General features: G+C 56.5%; 2 protein-coding genes across 4 annotated transcripts in view; both read right to left on the minus strand.

Moving 5' to 3' along the window:
* Window positions 1–1807, minus strand: part of NCAPG2 (non-SMC condensin II complex subunit G2) — a 47389-nt gene extending 45582 nt beyond the window's left edge. Inside the window, exon 1 of the mRNA XM_054574792.1 lies at window positions 1699–1807. Within this exon, the coding sequence (XP_054430767.1) occupies window positions 1699–1776 (78 nt within the window). The 5' untranslated portion in view covers window positions 1777–1807. The remainder of the gene's footprint in view (window positions 1–1698) is intronic.
* Window positions 1808–9677: 7870 nt separating this feature from the next.
* Window positions 9678–12040, minus strand: part of ESYT2 (extended synaptotagmin 2) — a 53589-nt gene continuing 51226 nt past the window's right edge. For all 3 annotated transcript variants that reach the window (XM_054574791.1, XM_054574790.1, XM_054574789.1), the window contains 3 exons: window positions 10850–10955; window positions 10077–10126; window positions 9678–9971 (listed from right to left, as the gene is read on the minus strand). In XM_054574791.1, coding sequence (XP_054430766.1) covers window positions 9926–9971; window positions 10077–10126; window positions 10850–10955 — 202 coding nt within the window. In that variant the 3' untranslated portion in view covers window positions 9678–9925. The remainder of the gene's footprint in view (window positions 9972–10076; window positions 10127–10849; window positions 10956–12040) is intronic.

The raw sequence follows: 12040 nt of genomic DNA on the forward strand, positions 1-12040 counted from the left end.
CCAGGGTGACACGCAGCAACCGTGCCACCCAAATGTTGCAAATTTTTGCCTTCAGATTTTAAATTAATATTGACTTGGCTTCATCGTCAACTTAGTTTGTGATTTTAGTTAACACTACAGTACGCGGTTTGCGACCACCTCAGACTGTAAGCCATGCGCGTTATACGCGTCTCAGACAGATCACCACACTCCTGCTGCCCCTGACACGCACGTAACACTGCAGCTTCCGTTGTGGCACCTCTAGGATGATGTGCTGCCTCTAGTTTCTGCTGGTTATTTTTAAGTTTAGAGAACACCGTTTTATAATACAAAGTCATATCATTAGTCCATTTCTCTTAAAAAGAAAAAATAGCTTCATGCACGTGGCTAGCAACAGATTTATTAGATTGGTAACTCTAAGGCCGAGTTACCACTAACTTGATTTTCCCATGTGATCACGGGCCAAGCATGCGCCTTCTGCCCAAGGTCACAGTTCTTGGAGTCAGTGTCTTAAGCGCTGGGTTCCTCGGAGTCCTGTGTGCGGCTCCTGCTCCTTTATTCCACTACACAGACACCCCATGCTCTCCCACAGCTAAGCTTCCGCGGGAGCTGCTGCCACCGCAGCTTGTCCCCAGCCCCGACCTTTCCGGGGCTTCAGACGCATCTCCCACCTGCCCACAGGACACGTCCTGGGGGCTTCCCCTGGTGGTCATCCCGCAGCACACCTCCAAAACCGAGCCACCTCCTCCCCCAAACCTGCCCCTGCCCACCTTCAGACTGCAAGACCTCGCTGACCGGCTCTACCGGCAGAAGTCCGGGCCCTTCTCCAGCCTGTGTCCCCTCAGTCCATGGTGCCCGCAGCCCCCCCGCCAGCTCACAAGACACCCACACCTTCCCGTTTCCACGGGCTATTCCACCACCGTCAGGAAGGGCGCGGCCTCTCCCCTGCTCGCGGCCTCTGGTGGACCTCTCTCAATGTGTTTTCCACGTGCAGCCAAAGAGGTATTTCCAAAGGGCAGCCCTGCTTCTTCTGTCTCTCCCTCTCCTCCTGCCCACTCATTTTCTCTCCCTCTTTGTTCTCTTGCACGCAAGGCACTGTCGGCTCAAAGCCCCCATGCCTCTCAGGATAAATAAAGCCTCGACTCCTTCACACGGTAAGGAAAGCCAGGGCTCAGCTCTCGCCTCCTCCTCCTCACCCCGCACTTCTACACTCTGCCCCTGCCGAATCTTCCCGCTCAAACGCAACGCACCTTTGACCTGCTAACTTCTATGTACCTTCCAGAGCTTAGCCCCCCTGGCCTCTGTGCCCGGATGGGAAGCAGTGGGGCTGGGTTTGCCCCTCCCCCGTCCTTGTCCCTTACTCTGCTGCATGTCCTTGCCTGGGCCCACAACACTGAATAACCTGAGGACAGAGGCGTCTTGTCCTCCTCCGTATGGCACCGTGCACACAGAAAAGAGCAATGAACGTTTACTGAGTAAAACAGAAGCACAGTGCCCTCCCTCGCTGAGCACCTTTACGGCATCTGAGCCAAAAGCAGGAACTGCAGTTTGTGAGCAGCGGTCCATCAGCAGATCTGTGTTCGTACAGTTTATTTTCTTAAATGAACCTTGCTCCCTAAGGACTCACAGAGATGACCCTATTTCATTTATTCACATAATTTCAGGAAAATGTTTTACATTAACAGTCAAAATCACAACAAAGCTAAACGTAAAACTTACATCAAGTTGAATGAACTGCAAAAGCTCTCCGATCAGCTCCTTCGACACGGCCTGAACGAACACTTCACGTTTCTCCATGACGGACGGGCTGGGTCGCGCTCCGCATTTACTCTCGCGTTCCCCTGGGGAGAACACAAGCACAGCGCAATCGGCATTTGCGAACCCACCTGCTCCTCCACGGCGTCCGAAACTGCAGGCGAATCCCTCCACCAACCACGGCGGGCCGCTTCTACCAGCGTTGACACACAACGAGCGATACCCAAGAAGTAATTTCCTTATTTTCACAGCAACACAACCAACATAAATAACACTATGTCGTTACCAGTTGTCAATGAAATCGCCAGCGAGGTAGCGGGAGGCCCGGACGCCGCCCACCGCTGCTCGGCTGCCGAGTCCCCAGGGCGCCTCCGGCGCCACGGGCCCCAAGAGACCCCGCCACGGCCGCTCGGTTCCTGGCGTGGCCCCGGCAACCCGGGAGCTCGGGAGCTCGTTAGCCCGGGCCCAGAGCGCTGCTCCCGCCCGCGAGGGCGCCGGGCTCAGGGGGCTGCGACGCAGCCGCCTCCTGTTCTCCGGGGACGGACGCCACCTGCGCTCGCGGGGCCCTGGGAGGACACCCCCCCGTTCCCCCCCCCCCCCCGCGCCGCTCAGAGGAGAAAAGGCAGGTGACGGTCATCACGGCAGCTGCCGCGGCCGAACGGAAGGCCGCGACGGCACAGGCAGCCTGCCTCCCTGCACCTCGTGCACGCGAGGGGACCCCTCGCTCTAAAACGTATCCCATGACAACCTGTTCGTGACACTGAGCGCACGGGGAGACACGGCTGGTAGCAAAGGCAGTGATCAGGGGCACAGGAACCACGTCCAACCCCGGGCCCGCGGGTCCAAGTCACACCAACAGCAGCAGAAAGTAACCTCCCCGCGAAGCGGCAGCGGGGTCCGGCCCCTCCTCGCTCGGCGGCCGCGCCGGGAGCGAACTTCCTCGGACCACGCAGGGGAGGCGCCCGCAGCGGGTGTCTGACGGCGGCCGGGACCAGCTCGCCGCTTCCATAACGAACAGCCGCCGAGAAGGTGCGACCCGGCGCAGCGCGAGGAACCGCACGGAGCGCGCGCAACCCCGGGCCCCCGCCCCCGCCCCGCCCCGCCCGCGCGTTGACAGCGGAGCGTCTCGCTCTCAGCCACCGCCCCAGCGAGCGCCCCGGCGGCGCCGCTCTTCGAGCGCGGGCCCGGGCGGCTCCCCCGCGGCTCCCCGGCCCGAACGCGAGGTCGGGCACCGCCTGCGGGCGGCGCTCCGGCCTCCGGAAACAGAGCCCGCCCGGGCAAACCGTTCGCTTCAGGACGGAGATGCCTGACAGCGGGTGTCCCTGAGCACAAAGCGGGGCTGATCCTCTCGGGGGCTGTCCCGGGCCGGTGGCCCTCCCCCTCCCGGCCAGTCCCGGGGGAAGGCTCGGGCGTCGTGCGCCCAGGCCCCGGTGCCCGCTTCTGTCGCGCCTCCTCAGAGACGCCGGCTGGGCCGTGAGTTCGGACGCGGCCCACGCCGGGCGTGCGCTGCTGGACGCTCGGCCAGCCCCACCCCCGCCGCTTCCCGACCCCTGGCCCCGAGCCCTTGGCGGCCCAGCACCGCGGAGCTCACCTCGTCCTCGGGAACCGCCGTTTCCCGCGCTCGGACCAGATTCAAAACCGCCCGCCCGCGCGCGCGACGCGCTCCTCTCGCCCGCGCGTCACCACGCGCAGCTCTCGCGAGAGCCCGACGCGCATGGGTGGGGCCACCGGGGAGAGCACCCCTCCCGCGGCGCCAGGCCCCGCCCACACGCCCCCAGCCCGCTCTCCGTCCCCACCCACACGCTCCGCCCCCTCCCGGCCCACACGATTCGTCCAGCCCACACCTGGCCCCACCCACTAGCTCCACCTTAGCCCCGCCCACGAGCTCCGCCTCCGCGCCCGGCCCCAGCCGCACGCCCTGGTCCCGCCGGCGCCCCGCCCCTGCACCCGCTCTGACTCCGCCTTTTCCGCGCGAGCTCCGGTCCCTGCGATTTTAGTCTGACGTCAAAATGTTTTACCGTGGGTTAAACGCCTGCAGCCTTTGACACAATTACAAACATTGGCTCTTCAAATACAGCTGTGGCCTCAGTCCGTATGGTGTCAGTGAAACCTGACTATTCCCGCAGGTGGACCTCGCGTGTCCCGCTGAATCCGCCCCTAATGTGGTGCCTGTCTTTGCTGTGGTCTGTGAATCACTTCTCCAGCAAAGTATGACATATAAAAATTCATAGTGTTTTGTGACCATAATGCTGTACATTTGACAACGTTCACATGTATGAGCGATAAAAATAGATAAAAATCATGTAAATTGTAACATTAAATTTGAAACAATTTTTTGAAGCACCTCTTGATGCCATGCTTAAGACTATTTAAAAAATTGTTTCCAAAGATGAATATTCCATTCAGATTTTTTATGTTGATAGATATAGAGAAAACTTGTTCACATAAGGGCTCAGAAAATCTGAAAAATAGCAATATCATACAACTCCTTAAACATATTTTAAATACCAAAAAATCACAGATTATCAGCTATTCCTGTTTATTTAATTTACATCAGCTTTCCTTCACTTTTTGTTGAAAGCTAAAACTTGGAAACAACCTGAATTTCACAAAGATTTTCTTATCCAGTCACTTGAGATCATTTCATCAGATTCTAGGAAATTTACCAATAGACCTTTACCCAGATACATCAAATTGCTATTAACTTTATTAGTTACTTTTACATTTCAAGGCACTTTGTCAAAACATTTTTTTTTAAAAAAGGTTTTATTTTTAGAGAAAGGGAAGGGGAGGGAAGGAGAGAAACACCCGCGGCCCCTCTTGCTCACGCCCGCCCTGTTGGTGGACCTGTCTCACGACCCAGGCACATGCTGACCCAGAACGGAACCTGGGACCCTTCTCTCTCACCAATTTTGATTTCTCTCTCTCCCCCCGCTTTCTCTCTAAAAGCGATGAAAAAAATGTCAACTGAGAATTTAACAAAACAAAACAAAAAAACACCTTACAACGTGGTAATGAGAAAAGGTTTATAGAATTAAAATTGGACCCCGCGGCAAAGCAATATAAACACTAAGGCTGAAGCTGTTTGCAATATATACACAGGTAGGTATAAACCTGGCTAAAGTAATATCTTTGATAAACAAGTATAAAGCTGTTTTTTTAAAAATTTATTGGGCAAGTAACAGTCACATGGCTCAAACCACTCTTATCCTTTTCCTTAATATCCTCCCATAAATATTTTCTGCCTAGTTAAAAAAAGACAAACATTGTGGACTCTAATCATAATTGCAAGAGCAGGCCACTGGCTTGCGCCTTAAACACTCCCTACAGGGCTCATCAGGAGGAGCACTTCTCTGGGACTCTGGGTGGAACCCACAGGGTGGGGCAGAGCGACGGCTGGGCTGTCCCCGCCGGGAGCTAAACAGGCCACCGCCCCACAGCTTGAGTCACAGATTCCGAGAAAGGGGCTACGGGCTCATCAGGAGGCAGCTGCGGGGACACTTCCTTCCTTCTTGTGGTTTCAAGCTGCACCCTCTCTAGACTTTGAGCTGGGAAATGTGAATGTGTTCAAACAATTAAGGAAAAAGCAGAAGCCATCAGAGCCACGCCTGCGCCAACAGGCTCTGCGGGGTGCCCGCTGCACCCCAGGCTGAGTGGCCCTGCCAGGTGACACGGGGGCGGCGGGGGGAGGACAAAGGCTCGCGCCTGCCGTTGTGCGCCTCCTCCTTCGGTCAGCGCCTCTCCCCGGGCTGCCAGCTCCGGGGAGGGGGAGGGGAGGCGGGTGAGCTGCCCTGCAGAGCCGAGCTCTTCGGCGTTTAGCCTTCACTTTCCTGGGCCGTAACTGCTGAACACCATTCCCAGCCTTTCCTTCAGCCTCCCGACAGGATGACCTCGGGAAGGTTGAAGGGGTACCCGTCTGCCTCTTCCTCCTGGCTCCCGGGGAGGAAAGCCCCTCCTGGGGCGGCCACCTCACAGCAGGGTGACTCGGAGAGAGACAGGTGGTGGGGGAAAGCGTGGCCCACTAGACTGCCTTGAGCCGCATGTAAGAACATGAAGCCTAGGCCTTCTGCAGGCCGATTAGGTCAGACGATTGAGGGGGTGAGCCAGGCATGTGTTTTAATCAGTATCAGGACCCCCATGTGGTCCTAACGTAAAGGTTAGAAGTTGATCTCAGAAAATGCGGAGGAGGAGGAGTCTTAGCGGCCAAGCGTACAATCAAAATGCCGACGTGCCCCCTGAACCCAGTGAGCGAGCACTGTGCTGTCGGGGAAGGCACCTTGTCAGCATCCTTCTGAGCCGACACCCGAGACAGGACAGCCTCACCATCCTCCCAGAAGGCGGACACCACACAATGTCCACCCGCGCACAGGTGGACAAACGGTGGTGGTCCATTCAAACCCTGGAGCATCACTCAGGCGTGAAAAGGAACAAGGCTCGGACAGGCTACCACGGACGGTGTGGAAGGGGCCCTGGGCAGGACCCACTCCAGCCGAAACCCACAGAAAATCCCAGAAGACTGGGGATGCTAGAATTTAGCTTTTAGTTAAAGTATTAAATCTGCCCCTCTCAGCTGCACGTCCTGCCGTCCTGTGGAGCGGGCGGGGGTCTGCCTGCAAGGCAGGTGGCCGGGACGGCTGGAGGACACAGTCCGCGTAAGACAACAGAAGGCTGCAGCCTGCCGAGCACCAGGCGTGCGGCGCCGTTCTATTCCGCCAAGGTAACAGCACTCCGGTCCCAAGGCGTCTCGCAGAACTCTAAGCAGGAAGACCACCTGGTCCCCATCACGAGACACCGAAGAGGACACCGCCAAGAGCTACACGATCAGAGGGAGTCGCTGACGCCTGACAAGAACTGACCAATGAGCGGAGTGCACGACCCCGAGCCCCGTACTCATGGCCACTCGTTATTCTTCTTCTTTAAAACCCGACTGGAGGCCACTGGGGAGTTTGGGTTTTGGGCGATGGCTTCAGTTTTCCTCACGTGGCCCCTGCAACGAAGCAACTCGAATTCTTTTGCGGCCGCTCTCGGTCCTCAGTGATGGCCCTGCCAGGCCAGCGCCCAGAGGACAAGGTGACAGTCACCCCAACCTCAGCAGCGGACACGCCAGTGTTTCCCCTCCAGTGCTCAGAACAGCCTCCGTTTCATTACTTGTTGGTGCTCTGGTTATAAAGCACATGTAAAGACCCCATTTTGTACTCATAACTATCATCCAGGAGAGTGGTTTTCAAACCCCCAAGTCTGAGGTGGGAGGACAAGGGTTCGATTATGACGGGAAAAGAGGAGTGAGTGACCTCAGCCATCAGAGGGGGTGCTTTTGAAAAGGGAAGAAGTCGCAGAGGCTAATGTGACCAGCATCCTGTATTGCTTTTCAGATCCTGGGCTCTCACACTGGAATTCTCCCTTCAGAAGACAGAGGAGGAACGAGTCACACGGGAGCTGACACAAAGCTTTTATTGAACAAGTACACGCGCTGTCACGTCATCTCGGCGACACAGCGGACCCCTCCAGGAGAACCCCTGCCGCAGCCCCCCCGCGGCCGTGGGCCCCAAGGGCAGCGAGGCGGCCACAGCCCCCAGCGCACAGCCTCCTCGGTTCCTGAGGCGGCAGGGCTGAGCGCTGCACGCAGGGCGTCTGCAGAAGGGATTCTCGCAGCAGAGGGGCGATTCTACAAGGCTCTGGTTTTCATCTGAAGTTGGAAATGCCTTCATACTTCGGTACTGTAAGGCACAGGACTAACCACCCACACAGACAAGCTTAACAGAATTCAGATTCCGTTAAGAGAATGTCCCTGCACTGGTTTGGCTCAATGTGGAAAAGCTCAAAGCTAAAACTCCCCTTCCCGGGGGAATCGGTCAGGAGGACCTAGCAATGAACGCTCTGAGGGCCCTGCAGGGCCGGCTGGGCCTCACCGGTGTCCCCGCGCTTCCCGGGAACCGCTCACGCTGCCAGAATAAGCCGGAACCGCACCCGCGAGCTGTGTCAGCGCCCCGGAAGCACCCCTCCGCTGCTGCGCCCCTGTGACGGCCCGCGCCTGCAGGTGGGCGCCGTCAGGAGGTGGGCAGCGTGCGGCCAACCGGTTTTCTGCCTCATGTTATATTTATTTTACCTAATTGCTTAAATAAAGCAATCCATCAGTAAAATACTCATCAAATGGGTGAAGCACATGGCTGCGAAAGCCAAAAGTTTAGGATGTTGGTAGAAATTATTGGTGTGCTGAATTCCAGCGAGCGTTTCTTCTCTGTCAGAGATCACACCCGAAGCCTTTCCACAGACCTGATGTTAAAAATATCCTCAATAAACCTGCCCCGGTGGGTGTGGCTCAGTGGACTGAGCACCAACCTGCAAACCAAAGGGTCGCCAGTTCAATTCCCGGTCAGGGCACAGGCCTGGTTGCAGGCCAGGTCCCCAGTAGGGGGTGCGTGGGAGGCAACCACACGTGGATGTTTCCCTCTTTCTCCCTCCCTTCCACCCTCTCTAAGAAGAAATAAATAAAATCTTTAAAAAACATTTTTTTCAGGAAACCTAACATCACAGGCAGGCACCTAAGGCCCCATCTTGCTCAAGCTACGGAAACACCAGTTACGTGCCCGGGTCGCGTATACATTCACGTGTTACCAGGATACTGGTAAGCTTCCTCCTGCCACTGCGCAGGGGACGGTGGGACCAGAGGGGTCTTTTTGATGACCTGAAATGCGCTATGAAGCTGGAGGCTCCCCCCTGAACACACCCACAGTCCACGTGCAAAGTGAAACAAGCTGACACTCGCTGAAGGGCGGCAGCGTGCGGGGTGGCAGCCGGCCCACCCAGGCACGCAGGCGCCCGGTCAGAGGGGCAGCCCAGAGCCGTGAGGCGCGTCCTGGTGAGGGCGCGCCCCTCGGTCACAGGGCTCCCTCCCGACGCCTTCGTGCTGAATCCTAGGGTGTCCTCACGGCAAGGAGGCGCACACCATTCAGAGCACCCTCTGCACGTGTGTGTGCTGCCTGGACAGGCACCCGCGGCTCAGGTCACGGCCGCAGGACACTCTGAGGAACAGAAAGCATGCTTTTGATCCTCGGAGAAAAAAATATTCTCAAAAACTGTGTGACAGAATTCCAATACTGAGGTCAGGCATGGCAGGAAGTAAGGAAACCCAGGAAGTGGCGGGCCCCCAAACGCGGGTGCCGACACTCTCGGTCCCTGGCGGCCCGGCACGAGGGCAGCTCGGAACCAGAGCCAGCTCAGGGCCCTGTGCTGCGCTCATGCGTGTCACACGGAGAAGTGGGCAGGGCGGCGCCCGGCCTAACCCCTTCCCTGTGTACTCACCCGAGGCCTGCACAGCCCGAGGGCGACCGCGGGAGCGGCTCTCTCCTCGCAGGCTGGGAAAACACGGAAAGTACCAGCGCTCACAGCGGCTTCGCGGGAGCCCAACTGCTGACCCTGGGAGTCTGGGTCACAGTTACAAAAAGCGATGCCGTGCACGCGACAGCAAACTTCGGACATTTTCATTTTATGTAAGAAATTTCAGATTAGTACACTGTGATTTATGAACCATGGCGATTCTCTTAGTATTTTATGTAACTTGGCTATATAACATTATTCTTTATAAGCACTTCAACTTCTCAGTAATACACCTTTATAGTTATGAAAGTGTTAATATTTTTAATACTTTCTTTCATTGATAATAGGCAGAAATATACTAATATTTCATAATCTTTCAGCTTTTCTTTTTAAAAATAAACAGCACAAAATAAGTCACTGAGAACTTTTTCCTGCAAAGACAAAAATGAATTATCATAAGAATTTAGAAGAAAATATATATATTTCCTTAAACCATTTTCTTCTGAATTCAAACCAGCATGTGGAGATTATAAAAAATAAGAGTCTCTGCACATGGCACGGTGCGCCTCAGGGACACACACAGGCAGCAGCGACGTACGCCGTCCCCCGCCCCCCCGCCCCCCGCAACACGAAGGCGGCTGCTGCCCGACCGCAGGCTGGGACAGCCGACCAGACACCAGGGGACGTCCCGCATACAAACTTTAACCCTCATGTTGGCCAAATATGCCTGAAATGTCCACGTTTTATAAAACGATTAAGGTGCGTCCAGCGAAGAACATGAAGTGTACAAGTGGCCCTGGTGCGCGGGGCGGGGGGGCCTTCGAGCCCGCGGGCGGGCGGCGGCAGCCAGGGGGCGCCCCGGGCCCAGCTCGGCCTAAGCCACCACGTGTGGTCGCGCCCCGTCTTCCGTGAGGTCATACCTGAGGGCACGGGGAGAGGAGGCAGACGGGGTTGGGGGGACGGGGTCAGCGAGCAAGCACTGGGTTCCCTCCCCAGCAGCTTGTCCTCTGCAGCGGGACACTCACCACTGGGTCCAGCCTTTGGCCAGTTCTTCTGACGCCAGAGCAACCAACACCTGCGGGTCAAAGGAGGCTTGTGAGAGGGGGCGGGCGGCGCCCCTGGGCCTTTGCCCCCGCTGCCGGTCTCCCCGCCTGCCGTGTGGGGCTCGCCTCCATCTTCGGCCTCTCATTTCTCAAGGAGCCCCACCCTAGGAAGCACCTAAGAACCAGGTGGTCGGGCCTGTCCACGAGGCCCTTCCTGCCCCCGTCGGTCCTCAAGTTCGGGCACTGCGCACGGTCGGTGGGGCGAGGGGACCAGGCCACGGGCCAGTGAGGGCGGCACAGTGGACGCGGACTGTCCGTGAACGGCACCTGCACCCAAGCCTCTCCTCCCTGCCTTCACCCCCACGCACGGTGCAAGGAGCGCACCAGAGTCACACAGCGATGGGGTGCAGACTAAAAGGATTCAGAGAATAAACCCAACGATCTGTTAGGGGCAAAAAGGTTGGCTAGTTGAGGAGAGAGACTTGTAAGAGACTCGCCCCGTTTGGGTGATACTCGAAAACGAACCTTTCTTCCACTGTAAGTTCATGGTATTAGTATGATAAACATGCCCATATCAAATATGTAAAAACAAGGAAATAACTCAGAATGTCACAGTCTGCTGTTTTATCAATAAGCACTGGTCCCAGAGCAAGTTCACTCCTTCCTACTCACATAAGTATGGTCTAAAAAATGCCCATTGGGGAGCTGCTGAATTTTCCCAGTGTGGGAACCCATCAGGGCTTTTTCAAACTTACTTTGCCCAGAAGCCCTTTGTCTTTGGACAGGAAGCCGCCGCTGTTCTTCACGGCAACATCCAGCGTTCTCCGCTGCACGTCCGGTAACGAAACGCTGAAATCAAAGCTGAGAGAAGGCGGGCCCTCCGTAAATTTCTCCGTCATCTTGCTGCAGTTTGTCACAACTGAGCCTGACGTTTCTGCTTACGAGACCACCCCAGATGGTACATTTCTTATCATAAAACAGGGTTCTTGTGCTAGATGTCTGGGTCTGGCATTTCATGAAATCTCAGAATCAAAGTATTTTTCATTGTTTTGAATGCCAGAGAGGGCTCTGGCCTGTGGCTCCCCCACGTACAGGGCGGGGCAGCTAGCGTGTGGGACCGTGGATGTTGGAGATGGCTCACCAGGAGCCAGACTGGTTCTCCCCACCCCCAAGACTAAAGGAGAGCAATTTCAAAGCCTGGGTGAGCGGATAGGAAGTGTTCTGTGATCTGGCTTCACCACGGGAGCAGGTCTACATCGCGCATTTTAGTGGCTAAAGTCAGATGCTGCAAACTAAAGTGCCTGCGGCCTGGGAGGGACATGGCAGGGAAGTGCCCCCCCGCCCCCCGCCTGGAGCTACCGCAGCGAGAGACCCAAACCCGGGGTCTGCGTCTTCCGTGCTGCCGCGCAGCAGGGCACTGACAAACGCCAGGTGCCCACGCCGGGGCTTGCTGCACACCTGTCAGTAAAACCACGACAAATGACTAGCAGCGTCTTGAAGGACGAAGTGTGACCTGAATCAGCAGGTTCCGGTACCGTTCGCCTCTGATTTCCCAGAACGCCGGCGGGTTGTCAGCTGCAGAGGACTGCAGAGCGAGACGCCAAATGCGCGCAGACAGCAGAGCCTCACGGGGCCCGAGGACCGGCCACAGGGGCCGAACGGAGCCTCTGTGAGGCCGGACTGTTCAAGAGGTTCGCAAAAACCCGAAACGACGCCGCCGTTCTCTTCACTAATCTTTAAACTGTTTTGGAAACCAGTTGTTTTTCACACAAATGTTGTATTTTAAGATGCTGTAGATTTACCCTTACTTTTCAAAATATGTGCACTGGAATATGCTCCGTTTTGATTCATAACTCATTTGTTCTTCACCTCATAGCTCCCCTGCACCTCCTCTCTCCTGCCGGAGACCCGCCGCGCTCACTTGCCTCGGCACCTCCGCGTCCACC

The sequence above is a fragment of the Pteronotus mesoamericanus genome, unplaced genomic scaffold, assembly GCF_021234165.1.
Source record: "Pteronotus mesoamericanus isolate MK-2021 breed Mesoamerican mustached bat unplaced genomic scaffold, CSHL_Meso_final contig_265, whole genome shotgun sequence".
In the NCBI taxonomy this organism is placed as follows: Eukaryota; Metazoa; Chordata; class Mammalia; order Chiroptera; family Mormoopidae; genus Pteronotus; species Pteronotus mesoamericanus.